The 22,132-nt window shown below is 46.4% G+C and overlaps 1 protein-coding gene across 1 annotated transcript; it reads right to left on the bottom strand.

Moving 5' to 3' along the window:
• Positions 1–1,193: 1,193 nt before the first annotated feature.
• DDX42 (DEAD-box helicase 42) lies at positions 1,194–22,066 on the bottom strand. The gene is made up of 18 exons (XM_064174664.1): positions 21,954–22,066; positions 19,924–20,160; positions 18,996–19,146; positions 18,323–18,384; positions 17,267–17,303; positions 15,440–15,589; positions 15,073–15,177; positions 13,866–13,985; positions 12,829–13,005; positions 11,431–11,559; positions 10,490–10,589; positions 9,746–9,793; positions 8,662–8,759; positions 7,020–7,296; positions 5,569–5,795; positions 4,597–4,707; positions 3,784–3,885; positions 1,194–3,177 (listed from the first exon to the last, which is right to left on the bottom strand). The coding sequence occupies exons 2-18, from the start codon at positions 20,142–20,144 to the stop codon at positions 2,515–2,517; spliced, it is 2,778 nt and encodes a 925-aa protein (XP_064030734.1). The 5' UTR covers positions 20,145–20,160; positions 21,954–22,066; the 3' UTR covers positions 1,194–2,514.
• Between the last annotated feature and the right edge of the window lie 66 nt (positions 22,067–22,132).

The raw sequence follows: 22,132 nt of genomic DNA, 5'->3' as shown, positions 1-22,132 counted from the left end.
CTCAAAGCCTCATCCAGCCCTTTCTTAAGCACTTCCAGGGATGAGATGTCCACAACCTTGATACTAGAAAGTGTCCAGAGAAGGGTAACAAAGCTGGTGAAAGGCCTGGAACACAAACACTATGAGGAGAGGCTGTGGGAGCTGGGGGTGTGCAGCCTGCAGAAGAGGAGGCTCAGGAGTGGCTTCATTGCTGTCTACAACTATCTGAAGGGAGGCTGTAGCCAGGTGGGGTTGGTCTCTTCTCCCAGACAACCAGCAACAGAACAAGGGGACACAGTCTCAAGTTGTGCCAGGGGAGGTCTAGGCTGGATGTTAGGATGAAGTTCTTCACAAAGAGAGTGATTGGCATTGGAATGGGCTGCCCAGGGAGGTGGTGGAGTGCCCATCCCTGGAGGTGTTCAAGCAAAGCCTGGATGAGGCACTTGGTGCCATTGACTGGATAAGGCTGGGTGCTAGGTTGGACTGGATGACCTTGGAGGTCACTTCCAACCTGGTTGATTCTATGCTTCTATGAACCTCTCTGGGCAACCTGTTCCAGGGTCTCACCACCCTCTCTCTAAAGAATTGCTTCCTCATCTCCTGTCTCAGTTTCCCCTCTTCCAGCTCACAGCCACTGTCCCTCATCCTGGCACTAACAGCCCTTGGTCAAAAGTCTCTCCCTAGCTCTCCTGCAGCTGCTTCAGGTACTGGAAGGCTGCACTAAGGTCTCCCCAGAGCCTTCCCCTCTCCAAGCTGAACAGCAGAGGTGCTGCAGCCCTCTGATCATCCTTGTGGCCTCCTCTGGACCCTCTCCAGAAGATCCATGCCCTGGGCACAGCATTCCAGGTGGGGTCTCATGCTCTTAACTGAAAGCTATACTCATGCAAAGCAGATCACAAGATGGTTGCTGAGTTCTGACTCCAGGTCAACCCATGAAGTCTGGGATAAGCAACATGCCCTGGGCTGTATCCTTCTCACTTGTAACATGGAGAAAAATCCATTCCCTAGTAGGATTTGAGGCCAAAATAGGGATTGCAAAAGAGTTTGTGGTGAATGATACTGAGGAAAAACCACAGGAAGCCTCGGGTCTTTTATCAACTGCAATCCACAACCTGTGGTGAAAGAAAGGGGCAGAGTCCCACCCCCCAGAACTCCATCCCAATGCCAGCCCAGCCCAAGGCAGAAGTGAAAAACAAAAAAGCAAATACTAGGGATGGGTTTGATTGTTTTTTTTCTTTTCCCAGTAATAAAACATTTACTAGAGCAAGCAGAAAGAAAATGCACAGCTGATAAAGAACACATCACAATGTCACAAACCCCTGACAGCTTCTGATCCTTCTGTCAGCAGAACCAAGGCAGAGGTGGGCACTGACATGTTCCAACAGAAGAGTTCTGCCCTACCTTTAGGGTGCCAAAAAAAAGAGTTAGAAAACGGGCAACACACAGGACGAGTTAAAAAGGGGCAAGCAAGGTTTTACAGTTTTAACTACATGTGTCCAACATGGGGCAACTCTTGAGCTGTGCCATTGCCATCAATCACTTCTCAGCTTCTCCCTAAAGGCTTCTTGAGCAGCAGGTCCCTGAATTCTGGAATGAAGCCTCTTTGTTTAGCCACACTTCATGGGGGACACCAGCCTTGGACTGCTGTGGTTTGATTACCTTTTCTTTTTCCCTTTCTCTTTTTTTCTTGGAAATTAAGCACTGAACCCTCTCATAACAGAGGGTGCATAGGCACAGCAGAGAGAGGAGTTTGCTATGCAGGCTTCCACCAGCATGAGGGTGATAAGGACAGAAGAGATTGTTTCAATGAAAAATAAAACAACACTTGGGCAATGGGATTGGGATTGCTGTAGTGACCACAAACAAAGCAGGGAGTCCACCCTGCACTACACGTGGATTTGTGGTTGGCTGGGCTGGAGAAGGTCCCTCAAACACCTCCATAAAACACAAAAAGAAAAAACCCATCGACTAGCTCCACCCCACCTCAGCAATGCAAACTGCTCCTTTCTCAGCTGACGGCAGAGACGCGAGGGGCAACTCAGAGGCCAAATTATTCGTGGATAATGTGAAGAGTTTGGGGAAGAAATCATCATCGTGAACAAGCTGCTGGGATTAAAGTTGAACAGGTGGGTCCTGAGCATCTCTAGAGGGACTGTTTTTGATATGGGAATGCTGGTTAATAAAAGACTGCTTTAAACTTTTATGGACGAGTTAGCTAACCTTCCAAGGGTGTGAACCAGCTTCTTTCTTGGTCAAGAAGATCTCTTTAAATCCAGCAGAGAGTCACTTGAGCACTGAATGTCTCAAAAGCAGAACCCACGGAGCTGTATCAGAATGAATTTTGTTTGCCTAAGCACTGTGTGTACACATTGCTAGAGTGAATCTGCTGCAGACGCACCGGCCCGGACTCCCGCGGGGAGTTTTCATGGCTTTCCTCTCCCCAGCTGCTCACCAACCAGCTACCAGAACCCCCAAGAAATCCTCTGAAAACAGACAACGCTACCTGCAGAGACGCCAGGCTGCAGACCCCAGCTTTTAACTGTCCCACCGGCTCTTCTTACGCTTCGGGGGCTCTGGCACCGCAAAGCCATCTGTCTTGTTGTCTCGGCTGCTGGGCTCCTTTCTGTTCTCCCCGTTCCGGTTCTCGTTGCTCCTGCCGTCGGTGCTGTTCCTGCTGTCGGCGCTGTTGCGGTTGCTGCCGCCCGCCTCGCTGAAGTGCCGGCCCTCGGCGTGGCGGTGGCTGTCTCCGTGCCTGCCCTCGCCGTACCGGTAGGGGTCGCTGTGGCGGCCGCCTCCCTCGCCGTGCCGCTGCAGGTCGTTGTAGCGGCCGCCGCCCTCCCCGCGGCGCGGGGCCTCGCCGTGCCGACTGTTCCGGGTGTCATAGCGCTCTCTGGCAACGCCGCCGCCGCCCTCCCGACTGTTGGTGCTGGCGTTTGTGCTGCTGAAGCCCTGGCCTGCCGCACTGGGGAAGGCGGGAACGCTGCTCAAGCTGCCCGTGCTGGTGAAGCCTGGCACACCCTTGGCTGCGCTGGCAGCGGCAGCCTGGGCGTCAGGGCTCGCTGCAGCATTCTGTTGTGCTGAACTCGTGGGTACCGAGTTCAAGCTCCCTGCACTGGTCCAGCCACTGGCCCCAGCAGAGGAGCTACCAGTCTTTTGATTATTTAAGCTCGCAGCAACAAAGTGGCTCTTGTACTGGGACTGCCAGAAAGAGAGGGAAAAAAAACCAGAGAGCATGTTTGCCTCCACACTGCCCCACAGAACCTGCAGCCTGTCTAGAATCCCGGGGAGCCCCTAGCCAAAAGGGTCCCCAAAAAGAGACAGCATTGCAGTGATGAAATTCTTGCTGGAATTAGCAACGGCCACCTGCTACCAGAGCACAAAAACCAGGGAACTCCTACACCACGGGGTTAATTTTTAGACTGAAAAGGTTTCTCTGTTGCCTCTTTCATTTGAGTTCAGTTCTGCTACTGCTGCTAAGCAACCCAAATGGGATCAAGCCTGGGAGCAGGATCCAGAAGGGAAAGAGAGCAGAAAAACTAAGTTTGGCAAGTTAACTTTGTGGAAGCTGTTGAGTCCACCCTGCATGCTAATTATTCCACTTTGGAGTACAGTGCTGAGTGCACGCTGAGAAAGGATGAGACATGGCCAAGGACTACCAAACTCAGCTTCCCTGAACCCAACGCTGCTGCTGCATGTTCAGAGTGAAAAAAAAACAAACCCAAAACCCAACTCTCCCAGCTTGTGTTTATAGGAGAGGGCCTTTCCTCCAGAGGTGGAACTTACACTCTGAGTGATCGAACCTACCTGGAAAGCTGCTTTCATGGCTGTAAGCCTGTCCCCCATTGCCCCCGTGGATGGCTTGTAGGCCTCGTAGTTACTCATCACACTGTTGTTATTGCCACGGTCCTGTGCAAAAAAAGACAGAGGACAACTGGAGACATTTATCCTACACAGATACTTCCATCTCAACTGTTCTCTGAGGCTTCTGGAAAGCCCTGAGCAGCAGAAGAGTTTTCTCAGTGACCCTGAGGATGACAAGCACGGCAAGATGCATCGTTAGCAACTCACTGGTACAACCATTATCTACCAGCTCCCTGCAGCACAAACCAAAATCCTACCACATGGAGATTTACAGAGGTTATGGCCAGGACAAAGAGAGAACAAGACTTCAGCTGTGGCTTCTGAAAAATGCTGAAGATGATGTGTTCAAGATGTCAGCAGCTCAGCTCAGTCCCCCCACACACAGGCAATGAGCCATTTTCCTAGCATGAATACACCTGAGGAAGCCTTTCCAATGCTGCAAGATTTTTGGCTGCTAACAATCAGCCTCAAAACAGCTTTTTGAGTAATTTATTAGCATTTATTTTGAACTGGAAACAGTCTCCAAACCTTCTGGGGTCACTCTGGTCCTAAAGAAGGTGATCTTGACAAGAGGGCAACAGCACAGCTTCACCTGAGATATTGCTGATGTAAATCATGAGAGATTCTGGGCTGTAAACTCCTTTGAAAGCAGAGGCTATGCTCCAATATGAAGACTTTTAAAAATTAATGAGCAATCAATAAGTTTAAGAATTCAAAAAACATGCAAAAAACAACCTCTCCAGCATCTCTACTTACAGAGTTTTCTGATCCCAGCCCCGGCCGTTCTCGGTACCCCAAACCACCACCACCGATATTCAGCTTCTTGCCTTTTCCTCCTTTGAAACGCGATTTCCGGAACCAGGGGTTCTGCACAAGAGAAAGGCAAATGCAGCTCTTCAGCAGTGTGTGCAGCAGAGAGGGGTTGGAGCATTTCAGAAGAAAACCAGAAATAAACAATTTCTTAATAACATGGCTGTTGGGGCAGGTGACAGCACTTTGACACTAAGTTCTACTCTCTTCTGCCAGGTGGGTCTGAAGCTTCTTGAAGCCTAGAGAAGACCTCCAGGGGTACCTTAGAGCTGCCTTCCAATAGCTGAAGGCATCTTACAGGAAGGTTGCAGAGGGATTTTTCCCGAGGGTGTCTAGATACAATAAAGCCACAAGCAAGCTAATCCACCTGTGAATTTGGGAATTACCAAAAAGCCTTTGCTACCTTGCAGCTACACAGGTAGTAAAAGACAGGAACTTCAGGAGCTTGTGCACAGTGGCACAGGCACAATTCCTTCAGCTCTGTCACCCCTGCATGCAGCCAGGCTGCCTGGCTGCCCAGCAGGACCAATGACCAAGCAGCAACCCTTTCAGAGTCAGTTTTCTCTAGTTTAGCTTCCAGCTAAGCTACGTTTCTCAAGTGCCCACCACAAACTTATCTCAAAATCTGAGATCTGTAACGAGACACTGGAATGGGAATCCTCTACTGCCATCAGCCAGATCTGAACTTCCTAGGTAGTGCCTGATCCCAAAAAGGATTACACATCATGTTCCAAAATCTTCATGTCTCCATGGACTCTTTTCAAGGCCATCACAAATACAAGGCTGACTAAAAGTAATATGGACCACCAAAAGGCCCCTGGTGACATGTGACAAGAGTCAGAAACAAGTCCCTGAGCTCTTGATTTTGCGCTAATTGAGGAGGGAACCTTCCCCTACTCAAGTTTTGCTTGTGCATACCTGCATTGCCAGATCCAACAGCTCTTTGGAAACATGTTGATTAGCACCTTCCAGATTTCTGACAAGATCACCAGCAAAGTTGCTGTCTTTGGGAGTCAGTAGAGTGTAGGCAACTCCCTTCTCCCCAGCTCTCCCAGTACGGCCAATCCTGTGGGTGTGTGTATCTATGTCCCGAGCTACGTCGTAGTTGATGACAGTCTTAATGGAAGGAATATCCAACCCACGAGCTGGAATGAAGAGCAGCACAGCACTAAGTGGGATCATCCCAAATTAACTCCAAGCAATCCCATACATACTAGCAATATGCCCAATTGCATCCTGGGGTGTATTAGAAGGACTCTGGTTAATAGGTTAAGAGAGGTTCTCCTTCCCCTCTTCTCTGCCCTGGTTGGGCTGCATCTGGAATACTGTGGCTGCTTCTGGGCCTCTCAGTTCAAGAAGGCCCTCAGGGAGCTGCTTGAAAGAGTCTAGCACAAAGCCACAAAGACGCTGAAGGCAGTGCAACATCTCCCTTCTGAGCACATGCTGAGGGAGCTGGGGCTGTGTAGCTTGGAGCAGGAGTCTGAGGGGTGACCTTAGTGCTGCTGATAAAGATGTGCAGGGCAGTGTTGGGAGGATGAAGCCAGGCTCTGCTCAGGGATGCCCAATGATAGGACAAGGGGCAGTAGGGGCAAGCTGGAGCAGAGGAGGTTCCGTGGGAACAGAAGGAAAAAAGTTTTTCCACTGTGAAGATGCTGGAGCCCTGGAGCAGGCTGTCCAGAGAGGTTGTGGAGTCTCCTTCTGTGGAGACATTCCAAACTCACCTAAATGAGTTCCTGTATGACCTGCCCTGGTGATCCTGCTCTGGCAGGGAGGCTGGGCTAGATGCTCTTTTGAGGTCCCTTCCATGCCCTAACTTTCGGTGATGTCACTTTGTTCTGCTCCAGCATACAAAAGGAATTAAGACACCCTTTGCAGGCTGAAACTCTTAAGCGCACCAATCTCTTCTGTAAGAGTAGTATAAAGGACACCAACCCCTGAGCTCACAGAACTGGAGACGGCAAAGATCTCTCTCAGTGACTGTTTTCCCAAGGAAGAGAGGGGATTTATTAAAGGATACTGAAATTCACTCTTTGTGCAGCTAAACAGCTGGGTACTAAAGCTGTTGCAGAGAAAGCGTCAAGTGTGTCCATCCCCTCTTCATTTAAGCAGGCATCATGTGGCAGCTGACTTCCCTAAGAAACAGCTTATTTTCTTGTGGTATATTAACACCCACCTGTCAGACTGTAATGTAAACATCAACAGAAGAACTTAAAAATAAAGCCTCTTTCCAACACTGTGTACTTCTGAAAAAACATCTCTACCACAGCAGATGCAGAAGCCAAATTTGTTGCCTTCTGCTCAAGTGCGTGAAGCCTTTCTGTTGCTGTCCACAATCTGTATGAGCTGCTGTTTCCTAGAGCATCACATACCTGCCACATCAGTAGCCACCAGTATTGGGATCCCCTTCTTCTTGAATTCTGAAATGACTTTATTCCTCTCACTCTGGTCCATGTCACCATGAAGCAGCCCCAGATTATGATCCTCTTGCTTGAGGTTATTGGCCAGCTCTTCTGCATTTGCCTTCTTGGTGACAAACAGGAGAACACTCCCTGAAGAGGTGAACTCCACAAGGCGCCGAGTCAGCCAGTTCCACTTGCTAGGGCCAGAGGGGAAAATCTCCACAATTTGAGTTACATCTTCATTTGCCTAAGGGGAGAAATAAGGCAAGGACAGAAAGGGCAGTGTGGCAAATAAACACAGCTGGAAGAATAAAACGAGCAATTTGAACCAGGTGTGAGACTAAAAAATGGAGGAGCAGGAGACCAAAATTCTCCTTTAAAAAAGAATTCATCTCTTGTCTAGCTGCTGGCTACTTCATTTTGACAGGGCAGAAAAGGCAGGGGTAAATTAGTTACTCTTTGCTAAAGCTGAGAGGGACAAAGCAGCCTCTGACAGGCTGCAGCTTAGCATGCTACTATCTCCTTGCACTTTAGATGCTCTCACAACAGATGCTATTGACATTTAAACCAGACTGTAACAGAGGAGGTCTGGGATGGAGAGGATGCTCACCAGGAGAGCATTCAAGTGGTGATCAGAGAAAGTCTTCCTTTGAGCTGTGACTTGTCTTCAGAGTCAGGAGGACTCGAGATACAAAAAGACTCTCCAATACAGTCCACACTGCAAGTACTAACAGTGCAGTGAAGTTTACAGCACCAGATGGAAGTTTCTCTGACAGATTTAGTTTTCATACATTTAAATATTAATTATTCCAATGATGCTGTTCTCAGAGTAATGATTTAGATCCTAGAAACCCTGTGACTGAGCTAGGAAAGCTGCTTCTCTTCTTAAGCAAAATTTAGCTTCCAAGAAAGAAGAGACTTCAGGTAGCCACATTTTTTGTTGTTATAGAGATACCTCACACTGACTGAAAAAAAAAGCCAAACCAACACAGCAAAAAGGGAGAGAAATGGTTAGAAGAAGAAAAGCGTTTTGCAGCCACCTCGTGGAATTTCTTTAGTTTTCATATATTCCTCATATATTTCATATATTCCATATATATTCATGTATACCTTATAGTTTCCTCACAGCAGTGTCACCTGCCCACAGCAGACTGATCACTGAATCCCTGGTCTGCAGCAGTTCAGCTGCTACTGTTCAACAAGGACAGAATCAACATTCCCAACTAAAAAAGCTGAAAACCATTAAGAGTTTCAAACCTTTCACTGCCAAAGCTTTAATTTATGTAGCTTTGTGACAAAAAAAGGACAGATCCATTGACTCAACATAATAAAAAAGAAAAAAGTAAACCAGATGCTGTATTCATGTTTCACTGCTATCAGTTTCTGCATTAATGTTGTTTCACTGCTTGAGGAAACCTCCCATCACTAGAAGAAAATCTGTTGGCAGTAAGAAAGCTCAAGGCAAAAAAAAACATAACTAAACCCTCACTATTTTGATTAAGCACAAAATATTTACTCTTAAACAGAAATGATGACTGTTGGAGTTCAAGTTAAAGTTCAGGCAACAGAGAGGATGTTTAATTTCTGTGTCTTAGGAGTGCTGTGGATTTACCTCTCCAATGTCTCCCTGCACAACTCGAATGGGGTCAATCAGAATATCTCGGGCCAGCTTCTCTATCTTCTTACGGAAGGTGGCACTGAACAAGAGGGCTGAAAGAATAAAAAAGGCAGTGTTTGAATAAATTGTTTTGCAGAGCTGAGAAACTACTGCACAGACCTCGTGGAGCTTATCAGCGATCTGAAGCTGTGATCTGCTGTACTGGTTCAAATGAAATGAGTCTCTCACACTACTTGAACTGCCCAAAGTGGAAACACATTTCATATTCACAGAATGGTTTGGGCTGGAAAGGATCTTAGAGATCATCCAGTTCCAACCTCCCAGCCACAAGCAGGGACACCTTCCACCTGGCTGCTCAAGGCCTCATCCAATCTGGCCTTGAAAGTATTCAGGCAGGGGGCATCTACAACCTCCCTGGGCAACCTATTCCAATGTCTCCCCATTCTCACTGTCAAGAATTTCTTCCTAATCCCCAGTCTCAATCTCTCCTCTTTCTGCTCAAAGCCATTGTGCCTCTTGTCCTACCACTACAAGTCCGTCAAAAGTCCCTTCCTGGCTTTCTTGTAGGCCCTTTTCAGATACTCCTCAGAGCCTTTCCTTCTCCATGCTGAACAGTCCCATCTCTCTCAGCCTGTTCTCACAGCGAAGGTGCTCCAGCCCTCTGATCATCTTTGAGGCACTTTCTGATGACAGACCCTTCTCAGTGGTGTCCAGTGACAGGACAAGGCACAATGAGCACAAGCTGGAACCCAGGAATTTCCACTTGACTAGAAGGAAAAAATCATGAGGGTGCTGGAGCCCTACAGTAGGCTGCTCAGAGGTTGTGGAGTCTCCTTCTTGGGAGAGATTCCAAACCCACCTGGACACAATCTTGGGCAACCTCCTCTGGGTGACCCTGTTTTAGCAGAGGGGTTTGACTGGATGACCTCCAGAGGACCCTTCTAACCCCCACCACACTGGAATTCTGTGACTGCATCAAGAATGACAAATGGAAGCTCTGTTGCCGATTATTAATTGGGAGTCCACCACAGCCCCCTCCAGCTCCCAGGAGTTTACTTAGCAACACCTGTAGACTTACTCTGTCTGTCAGGACGTACGTGGCTTGCGATGGATCTGACCTGATATTCTGGGGAGGAGATGGAAAATGTTCTCATCAACACCACATGCTCATTATTTAGCAGAACAACCCAAAATACAGCATCTTTTCTATATTTAATAAATACCCATAGAGGCAACGAGTGCCTCTCACCAGTTCTGCTGTGACTTCCTGGTGCTCTCTGCTGCACAATGGAAGCTTCTTTGCTGTATAAAGCATTTTTTGCATGTTCCTTCAGAAAAAAAACATCCCCCTGGCAAAAATCTCAGCTGGATCTGTGCATACCCTGGATATCTTACAAGTATCTCCTTCCTTATGTGATCTTCTAGTGCTGTTAACTTTGCTGTGTCCCATGATTCTTGGCCACAAATCCAAAAATCATCCAGATCTGAATGATCAAATCTCTTCTAAGTAAGTAAAAACTTTGTTTAACACCTTTAGCCCTTAGTTTGTACCTACAACATCAAACCAGAGAAGGGACTTGCCTAAAAGTTATTCAGCAACTCTAAGACTAAAATCGGGGTCTGTGGACTTCAACATCAGCCCAACTTCACTGATCGCTTTACAGCAACAGATACCAGACCTTTAAACATGAGTTTTGCCTATACAGTGTTTGCTTAATGTATTGACCAAGTCTGTGAAGCTGCAGAGGCTACCAACAGTCCTACTCAGGTGGGAGCTGGACACCACTGCTTTCCAAACCACTGCCCTGTGTTCATTACATACCAAACCCCATATCAAACATTCTGTCAGCTTCATCAAACACAAGGTAAGTGACTCTCTGAAGGTTTGTAGCTTTCTTTTTCACGTGATCAATCAAACGACCCTGTTGAAACACAAACCAACCAACAGCAAGTTAAAGCATATTTCAAAATGTTAACACCTGCAACTTTCCAACACTTAACTGCTTTTTACTTTCAGCTACCAAAGACTTATGACAGAAGACATCTCAAGGCTTCAACCTACAAGTGTCAATATTCAAGTCATAGAAACAGATTGCTAAAACTCTCATCAGCTGTACTCGATGAGCTAAATTTTAGGACTTTTTTTTCCAGATTAACAATGCTGAGATCCTAAAATTCCCCATTCTTCATTATAACTCAACTTTAAATGTAAACTTGCTATTTAATCCCATAGTTTTTGCAGAAGGGTTCTTCATACTTTGTTTTTTTGCCTAGTATCCCAATAAACAGCCACATCGAAACTTCTTCCAGCCATCAGTTGCCTAACTTTGGCTAAGTTTGCATCTAGTTTTTTCAACAAGCAAAGCCAGCTGACAGTGATCCTCATTAAAACCACTGGTTCAGCACCAACACCACTCTGATTTGATGTTTCAGCCCTTCAGTATTACTGCCACAGGCTCTACTGATTTGGGTAGATGGGACTCAAGTTCATGGCATTCTGGGAATTGTCCTCATGAACTGAAGCCTCAGTAACCAGAAGCTGGTATCGTGCACAAATGACACTGATTCAAGCAGATCTCACTTGCCCCTTTGTCTTCTGTTGAGGATCATATCTAATCTCCCTCATAATTTCTCCTGGGAGTCCATTTGCTCTCAACATCTGATAACTCAGATTGCACTGATCAGAGAACAAGTTCTGCACCACCAATGGTACTAAAAAGTTAAAGAACAATAACAATTCTCTTGGTGCACAGAGGTACTTACTGGTGTGCAGACAACTATCTCTGCCCCTTCCTGCAGGGCTTTGGCTTGCTCCCACATGCTGCCTCCTCCATACACAGCTACAGAGCGCAGGTTGTAGGCCTTACCAAAGCGTTTACATTCAGAATGGATCTGAGAATTTGAAACAGAGCACATCACAGCTGCATCTGAGAGTCAGGGACTCTTCGGTTGGAAAAGACATGCAAGGTCATTGAGCCCAACCATCAACCCAACACCATGACCATTAACTTGTGTCCCCAGAACTGTCCACACAGTTCTAGAACATCTTCAGAGATGGTGACTCCACCACCTACCTGGGCAGTCTATCCCAATGTCTGAACCACTCCTCCAGCAAAGAATTCTTTCCTTATCTCCAACCTAAACCTCCTCTGGCACAATTTCAGGCCATTTCCTCTTGTTCTATCACCTGATAGTGGAAAGAAAAGACCAACCCCACCTCACTTCAATCTCCTTTCAGGGAGCTGTAAAGAGCAATGAGGTCTCTTCAGCCTCCTCTTCTCCAGACTAAACATCCTCAGCTGTTCCTCACCAGCCCTGTTCTCCTGCCCCCTCACCAGTTTCGTTGCCCTTCTTGGGACCTGCTCCAGCCTCTCCATGTCATTCCTGGAGTGAGGAAACCAAAATGGAACCCAGTTTGGTTTCCCTGTGGCCTAACCAGTGCCCAGTATAGGGTATGATCCCTTTCCCTACTCCTGCTGGCCACACCATTGCTGATCCAGGTCAGAATGCTGTTGGCCTTCTTGGCCGCCTGGGCACACACTGGCTCATGTTCAGACAGCTGTCAATCAGCATCACCAGGTCCTTTTCTTTCAGGCAACTTTCCAGCCACTCTGCCCCAGGCTTCAGCCCAAGCCAAGCAAGATTTGAGAAAGTATTCCCCACTTTTCAGCTACTAACTTGATGAAGCTGAATCAGAGATCCTCAGGGCTGAATATTTCAGTAATTTGAGAAACCTACTTAGGCATCCAACTGTAATTTAACCTGCAGGCTCCATTCTTGTATAAAATTTGTGGCAATGCGTTCATCCCAACACTTAGAAATTACATCTGAACACTGTGCAAAAATTTACACTGTCAGATTTGCAATGATCCTTCAAGCTAGAAGAAATAGGCTGGACAGGCCCTTGAGTGACCTGCTCTCGTGGGAGGTGTCCCTGTCCACGGCAGGGGGAGCTGGAGCTAGGTGATCTTTAAGGTCACTTCCAGCCCAAACTGTTGTATGATTCTGTACAGGAGAGAACTGTGAGCTCATGCTGGGGACATGGCAGTAACACACAGAGGTGTTTCACAGTTTACTGAGGTTCCCTCAATTTCTGGACACAGTTTTATTCTCTCCTCTAAGAACACTGCATGGCGCATTTATGCTTGCTGTACACCTTACCTGCTGGCAAAGCTCTCTGGTTGGGCAGACAATCACTGCAATGGGACCATCCCCTGGTTCAAGCTCCTTCTGATCCATGATGTGAATCAGCATCGGCCAGATGAAGGCTGCTGTTTTACCACTTCCGGTCTTAGCTATCCCAATCATATCTCTGCCACTCAGTGCAACTGGAACACCCTAAAAATAAGGAGATTCCAAACCCAAATTATGCCAACCTTAACATATTCTTATGCTAGGTATGACATGAAAACTCTGTTAACAAGAGGAAAGCACATTGCAGAGGGCTCACAGCAACTTATGTTGATGCTTCCATGGTTTTATTGCAAAGTTTAGAGCTGAATTAGTTGGTTTTACAGGCTGGAAGCAATCACCATACCGTAACTGTTGGTGCCCTACATGAAATCAATGTCTGGGCACAGTACAACATCCCAAGAAACTATTTACATGCATCTTGTCCAGATGTAAGACTGATAAAAGCAAATTCTCTGAGCCTGTTCTTTCTATAACCACTCTTGAGTGCTGAAATTCTCAGCTCATCCCTACTGTTGCTGTAAGAACCCCTCTTGGCCTCACCTTTAATTTAAACTGCATGGATTAAGGTCCCCATGACACAGCACCATGTAATTTTCTAATGCTTCAAGAAAGGCATCTGAAGTGGTGTGGTTGTAATCCCATCACTAATAACCTTAGTTAGTTATGGTAAGCAATCCACACGTGCAGTAGGAGCTCTTCTGCCTGCACGGCTCTCCAAGAAAGGACCAGTTAAACAGTCCTGCTAACGGGGTGTTTATTCTAACTGCCACAATAAAACAGCTCTTTAGTCCTAAGACGCTCAAATACAAGGTGTTTAAAGCAACAAAGCTGTCAATGTATGGCTCTTTGTTCAAAAGCTTTACTCAAAGCTATTTCCCTACAAAACCACAGATGATCCTTCTCTGTGACAGCTCTATGCAGGGAACAGGAACTGTACGCATCTTACAGCCCTTTGATGTGTTCTGTCAGTCCTCTTTAGATGTTACAGAAGCAACAACACTCACCTGACACTGTATAGGAGTGGGCTGGGTATACTCAGATTTCCTAATTTGATGCATAAGTTGCTCATCAAAGCCAAAATGAGCAAAGCTGCTGCCCGGCCTTGGAGGAGCGGCACCAGAAACCTTAGAAAGAGAAAAAGATCTTTGTTCACAAACAGTAAGAGAAAAAACAACTGTATAAAAATGGAAGAAAAGGTCTCCATGTTTCTGGAAACGGCTTTCTGCTGTTTTGAATAGATGGAATTTAACCAGATGTAAATATCAGATGTGGAAATAGGACTTCCAGGAATAAAGACTTTGATAAATTGCCAATCAATGTAATCTGCTAAACAGTGAACATCGCTCCCCCTGCAACTGTTCTTCCCCAGATAAACCCTTCACAGAAAGCCAGTACACCAACACGTCACAAACAGTGAAGCATTCATTTATTCAGATAATATTTTCAGTTTTAATTCCCATCCCTGGCATTCTTTAGACCAGAACGCACCATACAACTGTCAAACTTCAGTGCCTGCTCTGGCAAATCCCGAGAAGACTTTCACAGAACCACAGAAGCATTCAGGTTGGAAAAGTCTCTAAGGATCACCAAGTCAAACTGACATCCCTACTCTACAAGGCGGACCCTAAACCATATCCTAAAGCACCACATCCAAACAACTTCTAAACATCCAGGGTTGGTGACTACCACTTCCCTGGGCAGCCCATTCCAATGTCTGACCAGTCTTGCTGGAAAAAAACGTTTCCTGATATTCAGTCTAAACTTACCCAGTCGCAGCTTGAGGCCATTCCCTCTGGTTCCATCACTATTAAACTGTGAGAAGAAATCAGCACCGACCTCTCCACAACATTCTTTCAGGTATCTGTAGACAGCCATGAGGTCCCCCCTCAGCCTCCCCTTTTTCCACACTAACCAGCCCCAGCTCCTTCAGTCACTCATAAGATTTATTCTCCAGGCCCTTCACCAGCTTCCTTGCACTCCTCTGCACTCGCTCCAGCACCTCCACATCCCTCCTGTAATGAACACAATACTCAAGGTGTGGCCTCGCTAGAGCAGAAGACTGCAGAGGAAATCAAGCAATCAAGCTCACTTAAACCAAAGGTAGCCAAGAGGTTCGGTATTCAAAAGCTGGAGTTTCCTGTGAAAATCTTCTTTAGAACTACTAAGACAGTCCCAAAAGATCCTAGGAAGAGAGTTCTGTGAGCAGCTTACCCGGAGATTTAGCTTATGGCGCAGCTCCACCACTTGCTGCGGGGTGAGGCTGGTGATCTCCTCGTGCTCATCGTAGAAGTTCTTCTCAAATGGGGGATACTCGATCTGCAAAGGTAATCACCTGTTAGTCCAGGCCTGCAGGCTCTCTCTGCACGCTTACAGTTTGGGGGGAAAGGTTCCTTTTTGCCAGAAGCTCCTATCTGTCTGCAGCAGCATCCATTTAATGAAGCCATTTCAAGGATCTTGGATGACTTAGGTAGCGCAGCACTGAAATACTAGAGGGACAGAAACATTTTCAATCTGCTTCTGAGCTCCTGCTCTCCAGAGTGCCTCAGACAGAACCAGATGGAATAAACCTCATTCCTACCTCTGAGTGGTCAATAGGCGGAAGAGGATCAATGATTTTTTTGGATGGTGCGATTGGATTCCCATCACTATCATACTCCAGGTTATCTTCTTCCTCTTCTTGGACCACACCAGCAGTGGGATTTTCAGCCATGTAGCGAAAATAAGCTTCCTGCAGTAAAACATAGCAGTAAAAATCACATACAACAGGCCACAAAAACACTTACACATCTGTTGAAGTGATGTGTGTGCTAGGTGGCTGCTTGCTGTCACACACACCATGGGGAAAAAAAAATCACCTTCACTAGCATTGATTCTTCTAATAATCCCCAACAGCTAAGTCCAGAAGCACAAAGGAAGAAAACAACTACAGCGACAGACCACAGAATGCTTTTAACCCCCCAATTTCTGCCTAGTAACTCCTTCTATGAAGACCAGTAGAATCTCATTTCCACATGAACAAAACACCAACACTTAAACAGAGAACAGGTTAGTGAGCACATGATGCTTACACCTTTTAAACACACTACATCAGAGATGTTTCTCCACTTTCCCTAACTAGACTTTAAGAGAGGAAAATTGATTTTTTTTAATTGAACCAACAGAAAACAGGAAACAAATAAATTCAGAAGAGTCCTTCAACACAGGCCCAAGTTACAAATCACTGTCACATGCTATCATAGAATTGCTTCAGTTGGAAAAAGACCTTTCAGATGATCAAGTCCAACCACTCTAGCAAATCGGGTGCCAAACCGCATCCCTCAGCACCACATTTCTGAGGCTTTTAAACACCTACAGGGTTGAAGACTCAAACACAACCCCACGGAGCCTGTTCCAGTGGTTGAAAACCCTTTCAGTGAAGAAGTTTCTTCTAACACCCAAGCTAAACCTCCCCTGGTGCAACTTGAAGCCATTTTCTCTTGTTCTATTGCTTGTTACTTGGGACATCAATCTGCACCTAGCTCCAACCCCCTTTCTGGGAGTTGTAGAGAGCAATGAGGTCTCCCCTCAGCCTGTTCTCCAGACTAATCAACCCAGGTACCTCAGCTGCCCAGCCCTGTTCTCCAGACCCTTCTACAGTTTTGTTGCATTCCTCTGGATATGCTCCAGCACCTCAATGTCCTTCTTGGAGTGAGCTGAACCCAGTATTCAAGGTGTGCCCTCACCGGTGCCTGGTACAGAGGGACAATCATTGTCCTGGCCATCTATTCCTGATACAAGGCAGGATGCTGTGGTGGCCACCTGGGCACACACTGGCTCACATTCGTTCTTACAGCTCACAAATACGTGTGGTTCCCACAGAATCTCATCAGCACACCAAGGCATTCTTGTGAAGAAAACCCCAGCCTCACTTGACTTTCCAACTTGATAGCAAGGTACATTTTGCAATCAAGTCCCTCCTTTTGTTTATTATTTCTGCCCAGTGATGCTTGTAGTCCCTGATCAGAACTGGAACTCTTCCAAATAAAGAGCAAACAGACTGATTCCTGTCCTTAGACAGGAATTTTCCCTGCAAATAGCCTCCATAGTTTAACAGCCTCTGTGTTAGTTGGCTCTGCTGATTCTATGAGGCCCTCAGACACTGGAAAAGCTGTACAGGAAGTTGAATTCAAATTGCCTGAAAAAAATCTTCTTAAATGGAGTTAAAAAGAATGAAAAATGTCTCCTCTTGTTACTCTACTTTTGAAGCGAACCATCTAGGACAGAGACAGCAGGGGACCTACTAGAGCTTCCTGCTGAATTGTCTGGGTACTGGAGTTTTCTTTGCACCTGCTGGTTACATATTTGGGGAGGGAAGGTAAAGAAAATAAAACAAAAAAGAAGATAGAAAGACTGCATAGGAACTCACTTGGTCATCTTCCTCTTCAATGTCATCTCGAATACCCCTGGAAAAACAAGCAGAGAAAAAAAAAACTTCCCTGCAAGTGTTCCACAAACTCAGCTTCATACTTTCATTTGATTAGTGCTGAGCTCCCTCTCTGGTGGAAGACACAACACTAAAAACTCAGTAACGTTCATAATCCCAACCCATGGAGTTTTCATATTCGGTTCCAACCACAAGAGCAACCCTGCAAAGACTTCTTTTTACTTCTATTAACGGACTGAAAGATTAGGACTCCATCTTCCCAGTAGAAGCCACATCAAAGATCATCCTGGTCTATGCTCTTGCTGCTGCTACAGGAGTCCCATAACTGAAGAGGAATATGAGCCAGGAAGAGCAAATCCAGTTCAGAACTTCCCCAGGTGGTGATATGGATCCGGTGTTCTGTGTCAGGACCATGTATAATCTGATCAACCCCATGCAATGCAAGTTCTCCAAATACATCTGACATTCACAGCAAGAATCAACCTCATAAGCTTTTTTCTTGGTCAAAGCAGGTACCTACCCTGCAAAAAATGCCTTTAAACTGCTTTTGTACTCCAAATTTAGTATCTCAATTGTCACATCCTATCTGCTACATCATCTTTACAAGGAAGGTCTTAAAACCCAGTTGAAGTTGGGAAGAATCTCCAATACTACGTACAGCAGCACAGAGTTTTTCTGCTCACAGCAATGACATTTTAAACTACAGCATCCTGCTCTCTGTGAGGACGTGGCACAAAGAACTACTCTGATCTGGAAGGTGGTAACAGTACAATGTGCTGCCCCAATTTGTATGCCCTAGAAAGGTTTCTCATGTGAGACAATTCTTAGTGTTGTCACATTTTACTGTAGGATGCTGCCATGGATTCTTCCCTCCTGCTATGCAGTTTTTATTGCACAGAATTTACCATGAGGGCTATCATGCACTGGTTAATGCTGTTATATTATCCACAGAACAACCATCATCAACAAAGTGCAGAGGAATTCTCTTAGCACCATACGAGACACAGGCAAGCATGGGAATTATCAAAGGGGACTTACTTAACATTCTTTTTCTCTTTGTCTTTATCTTCAAGTCTCTTCATGTCTCGAGCAGCTTGATCCTACCAGGTCATAAAATTGCAGGATGTTAAAAAACATCAGGATGATAAAACATGGAAGGGAAAAACATTCCTAAATAACTACACCACCCCACCAGAGATAACACTTTTTGGGACTAAACTTTCTCTTGCTCCATATTCTGTGATGCTGCTTAAATTCTCCTACTAAGATCTCTGAAATTCACATCCTGTAACTTCATGGCAATGTTGGAAAAATACATTTTCTGCATTCCTCCTGAAAACACTCTGGTAGAATCCAGGTAATAACAGAACTGCAGCTAAGGAACAGCTCAGGGTAAATACAAATCATTTCAATTCAGCTAGTGTAAAATGCACAACCCCTTCATTTAAAATCTAGAGACACACAAAGCTCTTTGTTATATTGCCTTGATGAGCTCAAAACAGTGAAACAGTTAAGTTACTGCAAATCACATCCACCCTCTCCCCACCTAATCCACCTCTGAGTTCTAATTAATGCAGCATCTTACACAAAACCCAAAAGCTAAGTGATATTCTGAATACAGTAGCCAAAGCCATGAGTGACATTTGCTGTTCCTGACTGGAGAGAAGAATGGCTACATAAACTGATAAACGCTGCACGAGCTGGGTCTTGCCTCCACTTCAGCCATGAATGCCTCCAGAGGATCATCATCACTGTCAGAGTCTGCTGATTTGGAATGAAACTGCTGGCGAGTGGGGGAATTCTCTGCAGGAATGTATGGCAGTTCCATATTGCTGGAATCTTCCTCCTCATCCTCAAAGTACCTGAAAAAAAAAACCCAACAAAAAATCGGACCAGTCAGCACAGAATCTACAGCACCGTGATGTCTTTCAGTGTTTCTGAGCTGACTCACCTTTCCCATACAGAGATGGACAATAAAAGTCAGACAAGGAGGTCAGGGCTTATGTATTTCTTTAAAATTATTCATGTTTAAGCTAAAAGTGGAGGTAGGGCAAAGGGAAGTCATGAAACTGATCTGGGGTGCCTCTGCCAGGCTGGTGCATATAGGATGGTTCTCTGACCTCCCTTCTGTTCAACACATTTATGCAGCTTAATAGCAAAACACAGATTTGAGTGTTCCCATGTTCAAACAGCACACAAATTTATCCTGCTTGGCTCCAGTTATGAACATAAAACCTTAGGCAAAGCCTTGCTCAGACTACAGCATGAATGAGGCTGAGCTGACTGAGGCTCAGCTAAAGGACGTTCTTAGAGACAGCAAAGCTGCCTTGGAGCTCTCCAGGGCTGCTGCAGCACCTTAAAGGCTTCTACACCAGTCTAAAGGTAAGGATGTATTCTCATTTTACAGATGATGGGCAGACATCCAGAAAAAGGGCAAATAATTGATTCAGTGACACCAAAAGTTGGCTGCAGAGCAGAGATGGGAGCTCAGTTGTTCTTGGTACTCTAATGGTAAACTACTGGGGCAGGCCTCTCTAAAATACCTAAACTTCACAAATAAATGTCATAGACGTTTTTTCTGACCTTGGAAACTGTAACACACTAAAATCCAGAGGAGCCCAAGAAGTAATCCTACTTACGCATTCTCTTCATCAAAATTTGCTCGCTTTGACCCGATTTTGTAGAAAGAAGGCAGCTGAGGAGGTCCTGATTTGGAGAACGCAGCAGAAGAGCCGGCTGTTCCGAAAGCACTATGAGACTGCTGAGAGAGCTTTGGCTCCTCTTTTTTTCCAGGTGTTATGGCAAATCCACCAAAACCAAAGCCTCTCTTAGTACCAGGTCCACCTTTATTCCAATTCATGATGCCCCCACTGTATCTGTTAAAGTCACAAAGGAGAGATTAATGTCTTTTATGCCGCAGGCAGTTAAAACAGTCATGATTTTTCTTGCAAGTGGATTATTTCAGTCACAATAAAGAGACTTTGGAATGTGACAGACATGAGCTTTATTTGGGTTTTGTTCTTGTAAGAATGAGCATACTCATAACACACAAAAAGAAAAAAAGAATAAGGAGGTTGTCTTCCTAAACAGACCATGTCCATTAGTGACTGCTTCAGATGCTGCCTGTCTGGTCTGGTTTAGATTCTAAGACAAACAAACCCAAGGCCAGAACTTTGAACATCAGGAGGAACAAGAGATAAAACGTCAACTCAGTACTTATTCTGCCTGTCCACAGAGCCCCATCCTTCAGTGTTTCACAGCTTTGTAAATACCGCACTCCTGTCATCCAGACACCTCTAAAAAAAACAGCACACTGCTCCACTTTGAGACAAGGCCAACAAGTCATCTCCCTCTTCTTCTTATGAAAGCATCTTTAGTCATACAGATGTTCTCCAAACTACTTCTGTCAAAGTATATTTTAACTACTTCATGATAGAAGCCTGCAGAGAACTTGGTTTTCTCAGTTGAAGATTGAACTGATACACTAAGATTTACATGTCTCATTCCAAATAATTTCTTTCATCTACATGGTCAAGTAATTCATACCTTTAAGGCAGCCAAAGACAGAATGCCACCCACTGGTTTCGAGTGCATTATAATTAGAGAGCCCAAAGGCTACAAGTCTCATTAAACAAATCCTCACATTCACTGAGGATCCTCCAAAAAGATAATAATTATTTGGCTGGAGAAATAACTTCAAAGTAATCTGAGAATAAATACCGCTCCCCATGGAGAACATTTGCCAGCTTGGGACTTGCTCAATAAATCTCAAGCCTTGACCAGAGCTCTCTAGGACACTGGGGAAAACTCTGCTGCTCAGTTCTCCACGGCTGCTTCTGCTGTCTTGTCTTCCCCCCTGTACTGCCACACTTTGCAGCGCTCACACCTGCAGATAAGTGGCAGCTAAGAGGTCAAAATGTACACAGCATACCAGGCAACGCTTTCAGTTACCACAACTGATTTGAAGGATTCTTCCTCACTGCACTTACTTTTTCTTCTCCCCTGCCACCGCTCCAGCAAACGAAACAAAAAAATCACTCTTTTATTGTGTCATACAGCTGCAAAAGTACGAAATTTGGTCTGTCTGCCCAGGGAGCCCTGCCGTGAGTGCACAGGGAGACGGTTTCTGCAGGACAGCGATGAAAGGCAGAGTGACCCTCCTGGCTAACTGCGGGGCTTTGCTTCCCTGCAAACGTCACTTCGAGAGAGGGAAGATGAAAGCTCTCTCCTTCTCTATGGATCCCCTGGACCTGAGACAAATGCAGATCTTTGCCATCATAGCTGCTCCCGGTTTTGGCAGTGGCTTAGGAGAAGACGGACCCCCGCCATCCGAGACCGCCCTTCCCCGACCACAGAAGGGAAAGGACAGAGGGCCGGGCGTCGCGGAAAGCCCCTGTCCCAGAGCAGGCGTACGGGGAGGCCGCAGGTCGCCCTCACCGCAGCGCGCCCCTCCGGCACCGCGGGCCCTGCGCAGGGCCCCTCGCAGCTCTTCCCGCCGCGGGGTCCCGGCACGGGGGCGGGCCCTTTGTGCGGCCCAGGCCCAGGCTCTCTCAACCCGTACTAGGCCGCGGCTCCGCCAGCTCCGGCGAGCAAGAAACGTCGCTGATCCAGCGGCAGAGGAGCTGCTCCCTCGTCCCGCCCGGCCCGGCCCCGCACCTCCCTCACTCACCCCTCCGGCACCACAGCCGCCAGCCGCCGCTTCCCCGGTTACCGGGGCGGGGGGTGGGGACGCGGCGTACTACGCAGGAACGTACGCACGTACGTGCGTGTCACGCCGGGGTCAGCGGGAGGCGCGGAAGTCGGCGCGCCGCGGCGAGTGTGCGCGCAGGCGGAGAGCGGTGGTGGAAG

Source organism: Pogoniulus pusillus, chromosome 40 (genome assembly GCF_015220805.1).
Source record: "Pogoniulus pusillus isolate bPogPus1 chromosome 40, bPogPus1.pri, whole genome shotgun sequence".
In the NCBI taxonomy this organism is placed as follows: domain Eukaryota; kingdom Metazoa; phylum Chordata; class Aves; order Piciformes; family Lybiidae; genus Pogoniulus; species Pogoniulus pusillus.
Note: the sequence above shows the minus strand (reverse complement) of the source record. Positions and strands in the feature narration are given on the sequence as shown.